At 34.6% G+C, this 15,676-nt stretch overlaps 1 protein-coding gene across 1 annotated transcript; it reads left to right on the plus strand.

Moving 5' to 3' along the window:
* On the plus strand, nt 1-3,619 carry LOC121415908 (membrane protein FAM174-like). The gene is made up of 2 exons (XM_041609288.1): nt 1-466; nt 2,492-3,619. Exons 1-2 carry the CDS (start codon nt 84-86, stop codon nt 2,619-2,621), a joined length of 513 nt encoding a protein of 170 aa, XP_041465222.1. The 5' UTR covers nt 1-83; the 3' UTR covers nt 2,622-3,619.
* The last annotated feature ends 12,057 nt before the right edge of the window (nt 3,620-15,676 follow it).

Consider the following 15,676-nt stretch of genomic DNA (forward strand, 5'->3'; position numbering starts at 1 on the left):
CGTGGATATTTCTCACAGTTATGCGGTACGAGAAAGTGAAAATCTAGCTAAACCATTGGATTTTGTACAGTATTGAGCTGAAAATGGGAATCAAATTGATTTCAGTTGATATCCTAAGGATGCTTTTTTTCTTCAACACTATGTTTTCGAAAGTTAATAGTTCCCTGCTTTATTTTCTGATTGGGTTTCTTGGATGGCAGCTGGACTTGGCATTAGCAGCGGATCCTGATCACGTCGGCGACGGGGAACCTGCGGCTGTCAAGACCACTCCTTCGGCTACGCCACATTCACCGGGCTCTAACCTCAGCACTTCCAAAATACCGACCGCAAACACAACTTCGTCACATGATGGAAAATTCGATTTTGGCGACGTTTTGTATGACAAAAGCATGCTGAGAAGGAGTTTCTTTGTGCTGATTGGATTTACGTTATTAGCTATTGTGTTTTTTGCTGTCAGATGGTTCAGGTAAGAAATTTTATTTAAGTTAATTCTACTGTAGCACGGAAAAAACATGATTGATCTGTTTTAACTCAGTCAGTCGGCAAGCCCTGAAAAAGTAGCTTCTTTTATCCAAGTGATATTCATGACTATAGGGTTTTTGCATAGTTAATGAGCTTGGTGCGAACCAAAACACCTCTTTTTATTCTGCCATTGCTGCTCTAAATATTAACCAAATTTCATGTTTTTGGTATCTTTGTAAAGAAGAAGAATCATTCTTTCAGGTCATGTGTTTGGAATTCTTTAAAAAACGTTGTAGTATAGGGAAAACTTTTGATATAAAACATGAAACAAAATGATTTTTTTCATGCAACAAATGTTGTTGTTTTCACACTTGATTTCTGTTTGAGTACAAATGATTTTCAGATCATAATAAAGCTGAAGATCTACGCTTTAATATGATATAATTTGTATAAGAAGATGTATCTTAGATGGGTCAGCAGCCAGCTTTTCATAGGCCAAGTACATTTAGCAGCTCAAAAACAAGGATACTGCACTCTGATTGGTCACAGAGACCACACACCCAGGCAAATTCCAATGTTCCCCACACTGGGCCTCTGCAAGGTCACACTCACCATGTGGTAATCTCTTCAAATAACCCGCGCCTGTTGTGAAAACATTATTCAGCCAATCAGAACTCTGGATTTTATGTTACTCAGAAATTTTAGAAATCTCGTCTTGCATCTTGATGGAAAAAGCTGGCTGCTGACCCATCTAAAAGATGCCACATATCAAGAGTGACATTGTAAGAAAGTATAGAGTTTGAGCTTTCTGATGATATAAATAATGTTGGTACCTAAAACACAAAATGTTGCACAATTTGCAAGTGAAAACAGAGGAAGAAGTTTCTGTTTGATGCATCTTTTCTCGTAAAAAAATCACTTATTTATCAAAATATTTTATTCAAAAGAAATAACCAATATGAAAGAGTAACATTTACTCTTCTTAATGGTACAAAAATAATCAATTTTAATCCAGGAGAAAGTGGTTAAATTCTTTGAGAAAGAAAGTCTCACAATTCACGAGATTTTGCAGGGACATGAATTCAGCCACGAGAGGACTTGGATAAATCTGGCCCATTTGCTCATTAACACAGGGGCTTGCCGACTGACTGATGTGTTTTAACTTCAGCTTAGAATTTTCTTAACGTTAGTTCGAATCAGATGAAAAGAAAAAAAGGCACAAATTATAAAACCCATTAAACTGGTTGTGGTTCCAAGAAAAAGAAGGGAAACTAAAAGTAAAAAGGAAAATTAATGTTTAAAATAAACCTGTATTACAAGAGCATTTTAATTATATATTTTTTTTGTTACTTACAAATTGCAATAAACAAGTTAGTTCTTTATTTGATCAAGTAGATCTAAAGAGTTCAAATTTATCTGTTTCGAGGAGTTTTTAAATATTTTTAATTTTTTTATTTCTCCCCATTTACAAAGACGGTTCACGATCATGCAGCCGCCATTTAGGGTGTTCAGCAAAACCCCCCTGACGGGGCTCATCGTTTTTTTTGTCTTTATTTCATAAAAAAGAAATTGACCAAAGTAATGATAATTATTCCGTTTTGGCCTTAAATGCACCAAAAGAGGAAAAATAAACTTAAAAGGACAAAAAACAGTGAATTGCTTTGGCTGTCGCGCAACTCCCAATTCCGTGGTTTATCTGAACTTAATACATAAACATATGTCCATTGAGTCCCAGTACAGATCAAGTTAGAACTTCAGTCTCTGTAAATGGTGAATGGAGCCAACAGAGTTCAGCGGAACAACCAATATAACAGAGATCGAAGCTTTTGGTCTACAGTACATTCATGTTGGTTTAGGAGACCTTTATTTTGAGGCTGAGCCATTGTAGAATTAAAAGTTGCCAGAATGGACAAGTTACCTTGGTTAATTCAAAACGGGCCTCTTGTCTTGAAGGAATCCTCTCTTTGATTAAAAGATTAAAAGAAATTGCGATACACGTGTCACATTCTCTTTATTTGTATTTTCACAGGTCAAGAGGAAAGAGAAAGTCCAAGAAATATGGGGTCCTGGCAACACGTTCATCAGACATGGAATTACGGCCACTAGACCAGGATGATGATGAAGAAGACATGACAGTGTTTGACGTCAACTCAAAATAGTAATAATTTATTCACACACCAAAAACACCTATAACCTATCCAAGCATTTTCAAAATGAAATACATGTAATTTGCCTTGAGGTAAACAAGATGCATGAAGCACATTCCCCAACATATCTGTATTATGTACTAATGCATTCTTTGTTACTTATTGATATGCCAAGATGGATGTGCATGTACAGTATGTAAGGTGTAAATGTATCAATTAAGGGGAATTTTTATAGGGGAAGGTTTGTTTGTTAACCCTGGGTATTGAATACCATTTGTTGTGTCAAATTTTCATAGTTTATTTATAAATGTAATTGTAATTGTGGTTGGCAGAAAGCTAAGTATAGTTCCCCCCCCCCCTGGCCATCTCTCAAAAAGCAAAGGTGCTTTAATATATACATGTATTTAACAGATATTTGTCATTTAAAAATGAAGTTTTGAAAAATCAATGTATTGAATTTCTGTACCATGTGGCCTGTAATTCTTGTGGGGGGCGTATTGGATCAAGTATCATTTTGTGAGCTTTATTTGACCAGACCATGAATACTTTGACCTTGCATGCACATTACCCATGATTCATCTGATCTCCCTGGCCCCTTGCTGTGAAAGAAAACTTGGAGTTAGCAGTAAAATACACACAGTGCAATCTAGTAACTTAAAAGTGGAAATTTCATGCTTATTTGCAGCCAGGGGAGTATTTAATCCAAACCACCCTTGGGAATTAAATTATTTTTATGAAAGAAGAGAATGGTAAAAACAGAAGTCAATAGGTTGAAAGAAATTGGACAAGGAATATGAAAGTCAATGCTGATTGAAAAATAGGATCACTATAAAGACGATGTAAATATGTCAAATTAGCAATTTGTTGAGAAGATAATACATGTACATGTAGGTGGTAAAAATAATGTTCTCTGTAAGGCACCCCCTCCTGCTGTCCTGCATAAATTAGATAGTATATTTATATGTCCTCTCACAAGAAAAATCATTCAAAATGCAAATTTCCAATGCAAGTTTCCAATGCAAAGTCCCATGTGTTTTCATGGGGAATTTTACACTATTGGGATCTACATGTTAATCTCTCAGAGTAGAACAAGATTTATTACCAGCAGATGTTGTGTAATGCTAAGTGGAAATTGCCTTAAAATGCTATAGTCAATTCAATGTTTGTGGCCTGACAGTTGGCCGAGACTAAGCAGGCTGTGACGAAGAATTTCTCGATGGTACACGGTGGACACCAAGTTTGATTTTCCCTATTACATGTCTCTTTTACAGGCATTTGAAGTGCTTTTCACATGTCTGGGGTCAGAAAAAAAAAGATATTCCACTGAACCCTTGAAAGCTGATGCCAATCTGACTCTTTAAATGATATTTTTTTAGTGATTTCATCAAAGCAAATGGAGTAATCTGTACATGTACCTGTATCACAAATAGTGTCATTACTTTTGCAGTCAACTTTGAATCCCCATAGGTACAGTACTGAGTACATGTATTTTGTTTCATAGCAAAGTACTTTCTTGGCATTGAAAATAAACGAAAGTTGTTGCAGAAAACAGTAACACTGATTTGAGAAAATCTGGAAAATCAAGGTTGTCACAATATCATCCTACATGTACATGTGTACATAAAAAAGTATCTAGATCTGGTACAAAACTGAATTTTATACTGGAAATGTGAAAACTAAGCTGAAAGACATTCAGAAGATCATCAACACAGATACATGTAAGCACATGTGGGGCAGTGATTTATGGTTGGAAATTTACTTTTACAATTTGCCAAAGTGCAATATTGGGCTTAATTTGCTAATTTCTTAGCAATTACACCCTATCTTCCAGATTCATTGGGCTTATTTATTTTTATTCTACTGTATGTACATGTATACTGACACTTGGGTGGTCATTTGATTAGATTCTGTACAAAATCATCTTGAAAATCACCACAACTGGCATTGATCTTTACAAAACGTGGTGGCATGATATTTATTCATTATTATGAGAGTCTAGTGGTTGTATAACCCATCTCTCGGAGAGTAGTTGCCAGTGGGTTCAACTCCTACTGCTGTACTCAACCGAGGCCGAGGTGGGTACACTGTAAATCTGGCAGAAAATTATCTATTGAAACACAAGGCTTATATAACAGGTTCTGTGATAATAATGGTAATTATGTTGCATTATTCTAGAGCGGCTTTTTTTTTATATAAGATTATGATACAGTAAGAATTGTATAATAATTTAACACCAGTACTTCTATAATACAGCTATATTGTGTACACAAAGGTTATATTCATTTTACCCATTTCTGTATCTCCCCAGGGCTGCCTATCTTCCTATTAAAGTAGCTAAACTAGCTATTCTTTGGAAATGAACCAAATCATAAGTCCAAATATACAGTTTCAAGTTATGGGGACTATTTTAGTCAAAATACATGTATGGTAGTCATTATAAGGCCATATGGGGGGGGGGGGCTAAATACACTAATCTCTGATGTCTGAACCCTATATGTGTATCAAGCAGTCAGTAGACAAATGAACCTACATGTACATGTATGTAGTCTCATTACTTCAGTCTCTGCATTATCCACTGTGTGAAAGCCAAAGGTCTGTGCCTGCAGACTATATGTACCCCCCCCCCTTACACTCTTTTTTTCTGTACATACTACATACAGTAGTACACTTTTCAGCAAATGTGCAACTTTGTTCATTAATAGAGGAAAAACCTAAAAAGAAACAAAATCAACATTTTAAAAATCTATTTTTCTTTTCTCATTTGGTTGTAAAAAGGAGAATAAATTCTGAACAAAATCTGTATTTTCTTTTGGGGGAGGAGAAAGTGTTCAAGGGTAACATGTATAATGACTTAGTATTAGATGTGATGTGATATCATTTGATAACAATACAATTTTTTTTCTTTCTTTAAATTTCTCCTGGGGGGGGGGGTGGTTATAAAATACAGTGTCTTTGTCACATGTACATGTACTCAGTAAAATGTAAATGAATTTGAGATCCATAAAATGTAATACAACCAAATTTGTGATCATGTGTGCTATGAAGGCTGCCCTCACAGATTTACACAAGTGTTAAGAGTACTTTTGCTGGTATCAAGCTATGTGTTAAACTGTATTCCTGATCAATAATAAACTCACGTTTTCACTATTTCCCCATTTTCCTGGTTATTTGTTTGAACAAAGGTCAAAGTTAAGGGTATTTAAAAATCTTTGAAAAAGAACCATGGTATTTATGTGCAATATGAGTTCTTCTTTTTTTTGTGCACAAGGCTTCCATGTATATAAACTGTGTTTCGTTTGAATGTCTTACTGTGTTTGATTTGTGGTTTTATATTTTGTGGAAAATTATTTCTAATTCTTGTAAAGATCAGTGCAATTACATAGGCTTTGTGGCTTTTAATGACAGAGCATTTCTTTAGTCTTTTCTTTTTTTTCAATTATCTTATGATTAGATTGCTTTTCAAGCACTAGGGATAGTATATTTATAGTGGTACATACATTTGCAGTATGATGTTAGTTGCAAACATGTTTAATGTAGTCAAATCAAGTCCTGTTTACCCCCTTTACATTGACGATGTTCTTTTCACAATAATATGTGATGTGTATGTATGGTATGTTTTGTTGAAAATGAACATGGTTGAATGTCAGATGTGATTTAGAAAAATGAAATATAAACTCGCTATTATTTGCTTTGTGTGCAGATCTGATGCACTTATTACATTTGACTTATGCATTTAATTGTGAAGAGTTCAGATGGATTCGATTCAATAATGTTATAAACTTGTTATTCGAGCAGATCTGTCTGCATCCGTTTCAGAGTGAAAGGAAAAGTAAAAAGGGGCTGCACATTTAGATGCTTGTTTGATCAGCATGGGAAGTCATGATCTCTGGTATCATTTGAATGACTTATCTGTATCACAGAATTGTGATAACCCCATTGGATATGTGTGCAAAGTTGTACATGTATGGTAATGGTAATACATGTATATCTCCATGTAATGTCTCCTTGTGTTGTAAGAGTTTACATTTTCAAAGGGCTTGTACTGCAACATACACATACACGTCTAGGTACGTTAAAAAAATGTTATAATTTCATCTTATATTTAAGGGTTGTGAAGATTTTGTTTAAAGGTCACATATTTGCTTGAAATAATGTACATTCCATACAGTTCATGCCAATTAACAAGTATGTCGTGACATTTTGTATTGTAAACTTGTTCTTATTTTTTAATGATTTATCTGTCACTGTGTCAGTTGTACATGTTTACCTTGATTGTAATGATAAAATGTCTTCATTTCTCATTTTTCTACTCTAAATAGGGAGTATTTCATTAAGCATCTTTTCAGTGATTTTCTTTGATTAGTTTGCTCTTGTCCAATCAGATGCAAGGATTTCAGTGGCTTATAACAATTGTCAATGAAAATTTGTAACTATTTGGTACCTGAAACTGCTCCCCTGTTTGTGATATTGTTTTATTTAAACTTTGGGTATGTATAGAATGTGCTGTTTTCTTTTCCTGCATGATATTCATTTTATAAAGGAAATTTAAAATATCTGTAGGCTACCGCACACTTTACGACCCGACTGGTTTGCGACTGAGTGATGGGAGGTTTGTCGTCACAGCTCTTGTCAGCTTAAGAGTCGCAGACCGGTCCGAGACAAGTCACAAGGAAAATCGTAATCATTTGACATGTCGAATCCTTACATGTATGACTGGATTGCAAGCTCAATCCAACTTTCAGACAGCAGAGTTACACGATGCGTATATGATAAACAACGCGTATACGCATTAAACCGCACTTTCTCAGGTGCTATGGCAAAAAGCGCTTGCGTGGGTTGCAGACAGCATGGTTGTCGGATCACAAGGTGTGTGGTGTCGAGGCTTATGACTACCTTGCGATTCATCTCCCCTCACTCAGTCGCAAGCCAGTCGCAGACTAGTCGGGTCGTAAGGTGTGCAGTGGTCTTATGGGTTATACATTGGAATTTAAATCATCATGATGTGACAGTCACCTTGGTGTGCTAAGTACACTTCATACACAACACCTGCACTTTGTATTGTCAGTGTTCATTATTTCAAGCTATTATATTTATGCCACATGTGAAGTACATCATGTATGTGAGTAAACATTGTATAATCATTAAAATATGCTTTACAGGTGCATGACACTCATATTGCCAACATTACAGTGTTGAGTTATAGTAGTCTGTTGAATTTTCAAAAACTTATTAATTTAAGGGACATTGTTAACAGCCACTTTTTAAGTATACCATACTTTTTAAGTATACCATACTATATATCATGACAATTCATTTTATTATCCCCAAATTATTTGTTATTTTGAAGCTGTAAAATGAATTTTTACACGTACATGTATATTCACTTCAATAGTCTAAATCAAAATGCCAAATATTTGCTGAATACTTTATTTGCCACTTCAAAGGGATTTTCACATTTGGGATAGAATCAGTTGCTGTAAATGGAAAATCTTTTTGTGTGTCTGATTTTTTTGTAATACTGTATGTCTGTATTAGACATAATAAAATATATTACACCAAGATACCTTGTGTGACTGATTGAATCCACATGCCTATTGATGTGTGATGATGATAGTGACAATTTTACAGTCAGGATGATAGTGATGACAATATGAAAAATGGGATGATGATCTTGATGGTGATGATGGTGATGATGATGATGAGGATGATGATGGCGATGATGATGGTGATGATGGTTTTGATTATAATGATCATGATGATGATCTTGATGGTGATGTTGATTATTATTATGATAATGTGGTAGTGATGATGGTGATGGTGGCAATGAAGATGATGATGACAATGAAGATGATGATGACGATAATGAAGATGGTGATGATGATGATGGTGGTGGTGATGATTATAGTGATGATGATGTTAAGGTGATGTTTATGATGATTGTTATGATACTGCTGCTAATGGGGTCATGATGAGCATTGTTGTGATTGATAGTGATGATGATGATAACTCACCATGATCTTGATAATGAGGATGATAAATAATAGGTGGATCATTGAAGTTTTTCAAATCTTTTTAGAAAATAATTGGGTTGAATTTATGTGAGTTATACTCTAGTATAAAGATTCCTAAATTTCAGATATTTTGGTGAAAGTATTCCTAAATTTCAGATATTTTGGTGAAAGTTTGAATTTTGAACTTGGGGTATCTAGCGCCATCTCTCTGCATTTGTTTTAAAAGTATGTACCTTTATAGACAGGTTGACATTATGTCAGTAAACTAAAACTATGAAGTAGCAGATCTATTTTTTGCTAAGAGGGGGTTTGAAATATTTGACAAGCAAAAAGAAAAGGGGTTATTTCTTCCAAATGAAGGCATTTTGGGTTTTTCTCTTTCACTTTATGATTGCTACCCCCCCCCCCCTCCAAGGATCCACCATCCCTTCCATTTTTATTTTGCTTTCGTCATAAGACAGCCCAAGAAGGGGTAGACTTTGTTTAACCCCCCCCCCCCCATATGACCTGAAATTTTCTCCAAATTCGTTATGCGCAAGACGAGGTTTTGAATTTAAAAAAATATATGAAGATATTTTATTTTGATAGGAGATATGTAGGGTCCTATATATAGCAAAACTGAAGTAATGTTGCAGGTTTCCAAATAAAAACTTGACACAAGGGACTGAAGTATCAGGTTCCCCCTTCATGCATATCTGATTACTAAGGCACAAGACTTTGAGATAGCTTCACATGTTACAGAATTAAGTAAACTGATACGGTGATTGCTAGATTAGGTAACTTGTTTATTTCTGTGTGTGCATATGATAAGGAGATTGAAACCACCAGAAAAATAATCCAGTACATTTCAATCAGCCACTCAACTACACAGATTGGAGGACAGTTTTCAAAAATTGCAAGAGAATGCAAAACAATAATGAAAATTGCAAACTAACACACATGCACATATGAACGAGGGTTGTTTTATTAAAATTTATGAAAATATTACAGGTATTCCTTGTTAATCTCCATATACCCATGATAATTATGTGCGTTAATGGTAATTGATTCCACCCCCACCTCCTTCCCCTTCTCTTTCTTTCATTCTCTATCTCTCTCCCCTCCTACCCCCCCCCCCCTCTCTCTATTTCCCCCACTCTTCTTCTTACTCCCTCCTCCCCCTCTCTCTCTGATTCTCTCTTGCTCTCTCCCTTCATCTTTACCTACTGATCTAACAATTCCTTCACTATTAAAAAATCAGCCTTCCATAAGTCAAATAATTCAAAGCATTATCTCAGATCAGAATAGATGCAAAATGTGTTAACATTAATTTCCTATATTTCTCTGGTCTGAAGAGATTTGAAAGTTTATTTCCAATTTGTCTAATGCCAATTCGTCCACTATCCACTTGGTCTAATTGCCAATTCGTTCACACACCATTACATCTAATAACCAGTTAGTCCAATAGCCTTTTAGTATATATACCATTTGGTCTAATTGGACTAAGTGCCAATTGTGGAAAATGAATGAAAATTAAATGGATACTACACCAACTGGTTATGAGACGAAATGGATTAGACGAAGTGATGATTGGACCAAATGGTTGTAAGACGAAATGTTGGACGGTACGGCATTAGACTAAATGAAAGTAGACTATGTGGTGAGAGGACAAGATGGCAGTAGATGAATTGGCAATTTACCGAGTTGTCTTAATATAGGCAGAGGTCACCTGCCCCTATCTAAACAAACATACAGAAGGGTGGATCAGTGATTTAAGCTACATCAGATCAGTGCCATGTTTTACAGAACAGTTGCGCTAGATTGGGAACAAACTAAATTCGTGAAGTCATTGTCAAGAGAGTAACTCAATATTATTCGCAATTGGAGTTTGATCCGTCTGGGCCCTTTGTAAAACCGGACCCACATAACACAGTATACTAACATCAGAGAGTAAGGCATCTCTATTAATTTTATACAAGTGTAAGTCATTTATTCATAAACATCTTGCAAAAAGACAATTGGGTTTACAAATTCAAAATTGTGCATTGCATGGTTGAATAAACTTTCTTGGAAATCTTTACCATTGTGGAAAAGCTATCAAAATCAAGTGAGGTACTTTATATTTTACTTCTGGCCCAGTAGAAAAAGATATCATAGTACATTTAGCAATGTAATGCATGATATTGAATGAAATTGACTGAGGATTTGAAAAAAAATCTGGCTTGATCATCTACATGCAGATTTTTATTTTATACTAAAAATACCATCATTTAACAGTCATGGAGTATATATTATTTATAAATTGGTCCCATGAGTTATTTTATATTGCATTTTAATTAAGAACATTAAATGTTTAAATGAGGGACTGGAATATTTCTTTTTTAATCAGATGTTTCATAACTTTTTTTTAATATCATTTGTCTGCTAGTTTATAGGTATCACACCAATTCCTTGTGAAACACCCCAGATCATAGAGCCCATTCTCATTACACTTTCTAAAACCAGTTTACTGGAAACTGGCTCAGGAAACCAGTTTGGAAGATCGCTTCACTAGCGTTTACACTTGGTCACACGAAAGTGATTTTCAATACCACTTCGAGTAAAGCAATCTTGTTGCTATGGAAACGCTCTCAGTGGGGGACACATTTTGTGCAAAATTAGAAACCACAGCGTAGGCTTTCTACACACAGTGTGCAGAGTAGCGCGCTCAAAATGTGCGAAGATTGCTTCCCAAAGAATGGCTGTGTCCTCACTTACGCTAAAACCAGTTAAACGAGGCAAAGCGACTTTGAAACTACATCGCGAGGTGGTTTTATGAAACGGTTTAGAAGACTGCTTTCTCATTACACGTTAAACTAGTTTCCACTAAACTAGTTTTAGGAAGGTAGTGAGAACGGTGACTAAATTTACTATATTTGGAAAACCAACCTTGATTTGATAGCCTTTTTCACAAAATCATTGTTTATTGTAACTACATTCCATTAGCTGTCAAAAAAAGCTTTCATTTTGGACAGCAAATCTCAATTGGTAATGGTTTTGGTGCCATTTTTCTTTACTTTCTGTACTTTGTTCTAAATGGCAAATCCTACATTACACATGGATTGGTTGAGAAAACAGGTAATAAAACATATGTCTAAGCTCATGAAAAAATATAGACGTTTATATATATTCTATTAAACTTGATCATAAGATAATAATCATGATAAGGCAAGGCTTACACTGGTGTAGATCAACATAATTTGAACAAAAAAGAGGCAACAATAAAAATTATCTGTAATGATGAAGGTATTTTCCGATAGAATCTCACATAATCATATAAAATATATCTGATAATCCCAAATTGAGCACTACATATAAATGTGCAGAAATAAATTGAAATTACCAAGTTTCATTATAAAAATAAAGAACTGAAAAAACAAAGTGCCTCAGGAAAACCAGAAAAGAATAACACAATACATCTGCATCTAATTATATTATCACATTATCCAGAAAACATAATAATCATAGTTTTTAAATTTCATTCTTATCAATTTTATTTAATTCATATTTCCCAAACACAGATGAATCAAATCTTAACTATGAACTATTATTCATTTACTATATATACTTGATAACTCCCAAAACAGCACCATCCTCATAAATTAATACATAAAAAAATATTAAAAACTATTAAGGGCGTGACAATAGATATTTACAGCAAGATAATAATGTCATAAAATGAGTTTCCTTCATGCCAATACATAGACAACTGTCATGTGGTCTCTTGTGAACTATCAAATTTATAACCTGCTTTAAGAGCTTTACATGTTTTTCAATGAGTAAGTGTACAAAAAAGCTTGCTCCAATAATATATACACAACTCTTGCTGATAAACACCAAGATTACACAGATCAATATACATGTTTATACATCATATACTACACATGGCAATAAGTATTTTCTCATGACAAAGAAACAAACATTATACAACAATAACAAAAACAGCTGCAAAATTGTATTGTATTTTCTTAACAAAATATCATTCCTAGGAGATAAGAAAAAAATAATCTATTTGAAAATTAAGGCACCTCTTTTTTGTGTGTCACAAGAAATTAAGTACATAAAATCCTAATACATGTACACCTCTATAAATACAATTAAGAGAGATAATTTGGGTCGTATACTGGTAAAAGTTATTCTGATATTAGATGTTTCAATGGCCAGCATTTCACATTTCCTGTGCCACTAATGTTCATTATCATAAATGGCCTGCTTTTCAACAGCATTTTCTTAGACAGCCTGCCTCATTGAGAATTACAAAGTGAAAGAGGTAATAGAATGAAACCAAAGTACAGGGAACAATAAGGATTACTCAGGGGTATATGTACTAATAGTGATAGTAAACTTGTAGTTTGTAATCACTATAACATGGTGAATAATGAATGCTCTTATCGACCAATCTTTCAGGATTAACACAACGGAGCCATGTTACAACAAAGGCACAAATTGCACACAAGGATTGTAAAATAATGTAATGTTCAGGTAATGTGACAATGCAGTCGGAAGTATAATTCACAACCAGGAAAACAAACAACAGTTTGTACTGAAATCTAGATTTTTTAAAAGTAAAAAAGAATTTGCAACCACACTGAAAAATCGCAGATATTAACTGTTATTCTTTTTTTTGGGGGGTGTGCAACTTGCAATGTTGCATCTTCTCCTGTGACCTTAGAGTGACATCACAATAGTAACAAAGTTAGAATTCAAATCTATTACAGGCACAGTTTATAGGAAGTGGAAAGTATTGAAAACACAGCAATCTGTACCATTCAATGGTACATCTTGGATGGTACGTGTGGGATGGTATGAATGCTGCACCTTTTCGCTTCCATAGACTGAGCAGGAGTTTTGCAACAACAAGGAGTTTTCAATCTGTGCATTCACTGCTGCACTGCTACCCAAGTGCAGTGTATGTTATAAAAATCTGCTTTGTGCTCATGGCATACAAGTTAACTGGAGCAAAGCATGCAAGACACTGGGCACCAAAGACTCGACCAGGAATACTAGCTACGGGTGATGATGTGCATTTCCCCTAAATAACACTAATCGCCAAGGTAAAGACTGGCAACGTGTGATCTGTGTATCGCAGTGCTTCAATCCACTGACCCAATCAGACTAATACAACAGACTCACATAACAGTTCTTTTCCTTCTATAACTTTAAGTGTATCCTTCATAGTTGAATATACAGTATCAACACAATGCAGAATTGGGTGCAATACAGCACAAACACATTTCAAGCACAAATTTATTTATTTTCATGTGAACAGTGTCTAGTGCAGTAGCATACTGTACATATGTATGTATGCACGTACGCTACTGAACATGCAAATTGGAAAGCCCCTTGTTGCTAAAAACATACATGATTATCCAAGGCTCTTAACCTCCTGATCAAGACCAGGCGTTAGGTTTTGTGAGGAAAAGTCGCGAAGCTCGCACAAAAGACTGGCATCGTAACTGTTAGCCAATCATTGATTGGGATGAAATATTAGTGGTTTCAGAATCCAACACGGTTCTGGGATCAACAAGTCTAAAGATTGGCCTCAGAAAAATCATAAATTTAACATTGAATTTCTGTTATTGCACTTATAAAATAAAGAAGGAATGGCTATAAATAGAATCTAATACCAAGTGGGCAGAAACCCTCATTAAAATGACATAATTCTGTTTTTCGCAGATCAACCAGATCTCTTCCTCAGAGCTGCATATACATAACAAACAGAATGAAGACACAAACATACACATGCAGTGTCTGGACCTGAAGCTGTGGAAATCCGACTGATTTCTTTTCGGTATTAAACTGGGACGAGCCAAGATCCGATTAAAAAACTGAAAATTTGGCAGTTGATAAAAAAAAAATTTATATGTCAGATAACACTAGTAACCTAAGTTCAGTATGCTAGATCTACACGTACACTGAAAAGGAATGGGAAGAGTGTGTCTGTAAGCATAAAAAAATAATATTTCAGTTTATAACAAATAATTGATAATGTGTGATTGAGCTTCATAAATTACAATCTAAAGTATCCAGGGGGCTGATCATGAAGCCGTTCAAAAGCTATGAATGACTTTACCTATAACTGGTGACTCTTTGTGGTCAATGATAAGCATACAATTTTCTCTGGTGTTAATTTAGTAGTCGAATTGTTCGTACATTCGATCGTAATCAAACAGCTATATGAAACAACAACCAGGGGCCCATAACACAAAGCAAAGCAATGATCACAGAAACACTTTTCTACGATTGATTCCATTGACTACAATACACAATCAATCGTGAAAATCAAGCGTACGATTAATCGCTAACCTTTGTGTTACAGGACCCAGATGTGTGATGATAAGGGGTAGTAATCATAAAACAAGCCAAAATATATATACATCTTACATCTGACTGAAGTATGTTTTGATTTCATAAGTTATTCATGGAGATGTACTTCAACAGTGTCATGATATGCTATTCTGAAAACCAAAAGTCACTGCTACATGGATGGTAAAACTATGTAAAGGAGCTAATTATTTTTATTTTTCAGAACCTATGTTACCTTTAAACGACAAGTCCACTCCAACAAAAATTTGATTTGAATAAAAAGAGAAATATCCAACAAGCAAAACACTGAAAATTTCATCAAAATATGATATAAAATAAGAAAGTTATGATATTTTTAAGTTTTGCTTAATTTCCCATAACAGTTATATGCACATACTGGTTGATATGCAAATGAGGGGACTGATGACGTCACCCACTCACTATTTCTTTTGTATTTTATTATATGAAATATTCTGATTTTCTCCCCATTGTCATGTGAAATCGAGTTGTTTTGTTCCTTCCTGAACATGTGGAATTAATATTGTTTAACGTTATGTGGTTCATTTAAGTTGGTCCTAAATGTCAAATTGGTAAAAATTGAAATATTGTATAATTCAAACAATAAAAACAAAAGAAATACTGAGTGATGGACATCATCTACTCTCTCATTTGCATTGTACCAAGTTTTGCATATAACTGTTTTGTAAAAAATCAGTGAAACTGTAAAATGTC

Source organism: Lytechinus variegatus, chromosome 5 (assembly GCF_018143015.1).
Source record: "Lytechinus variegatus isolate NC3 chromosome 5, Lvar_3.0, whole genome shotgun sequence".
NCBI lineage: Eukaryota > Metazoa > Echinodermata > Echinoidea > Temnopleuroida > Toxopneustidae > Lytechinus > Lytechinus variegatus.

What these genes read in the sequence shown, in the direction of transcription:
- LOC121415908 (XM_041609288.1), top strand. Translation starts at nt 84, where the DNA reads ATGGGAATCAAATTGATTTCAGTTGATATCCTAAGGATGCTTTTTTTC. An exon ending in TTTGCTGTCAGATGGTTCAG is followed by an intron (nt 467 to 2,491) that starts GTAAGAAATTTT and finishes GTATTTTCACAG; the next exon opens with GTCAAGAGGAAAGAGAAAGT.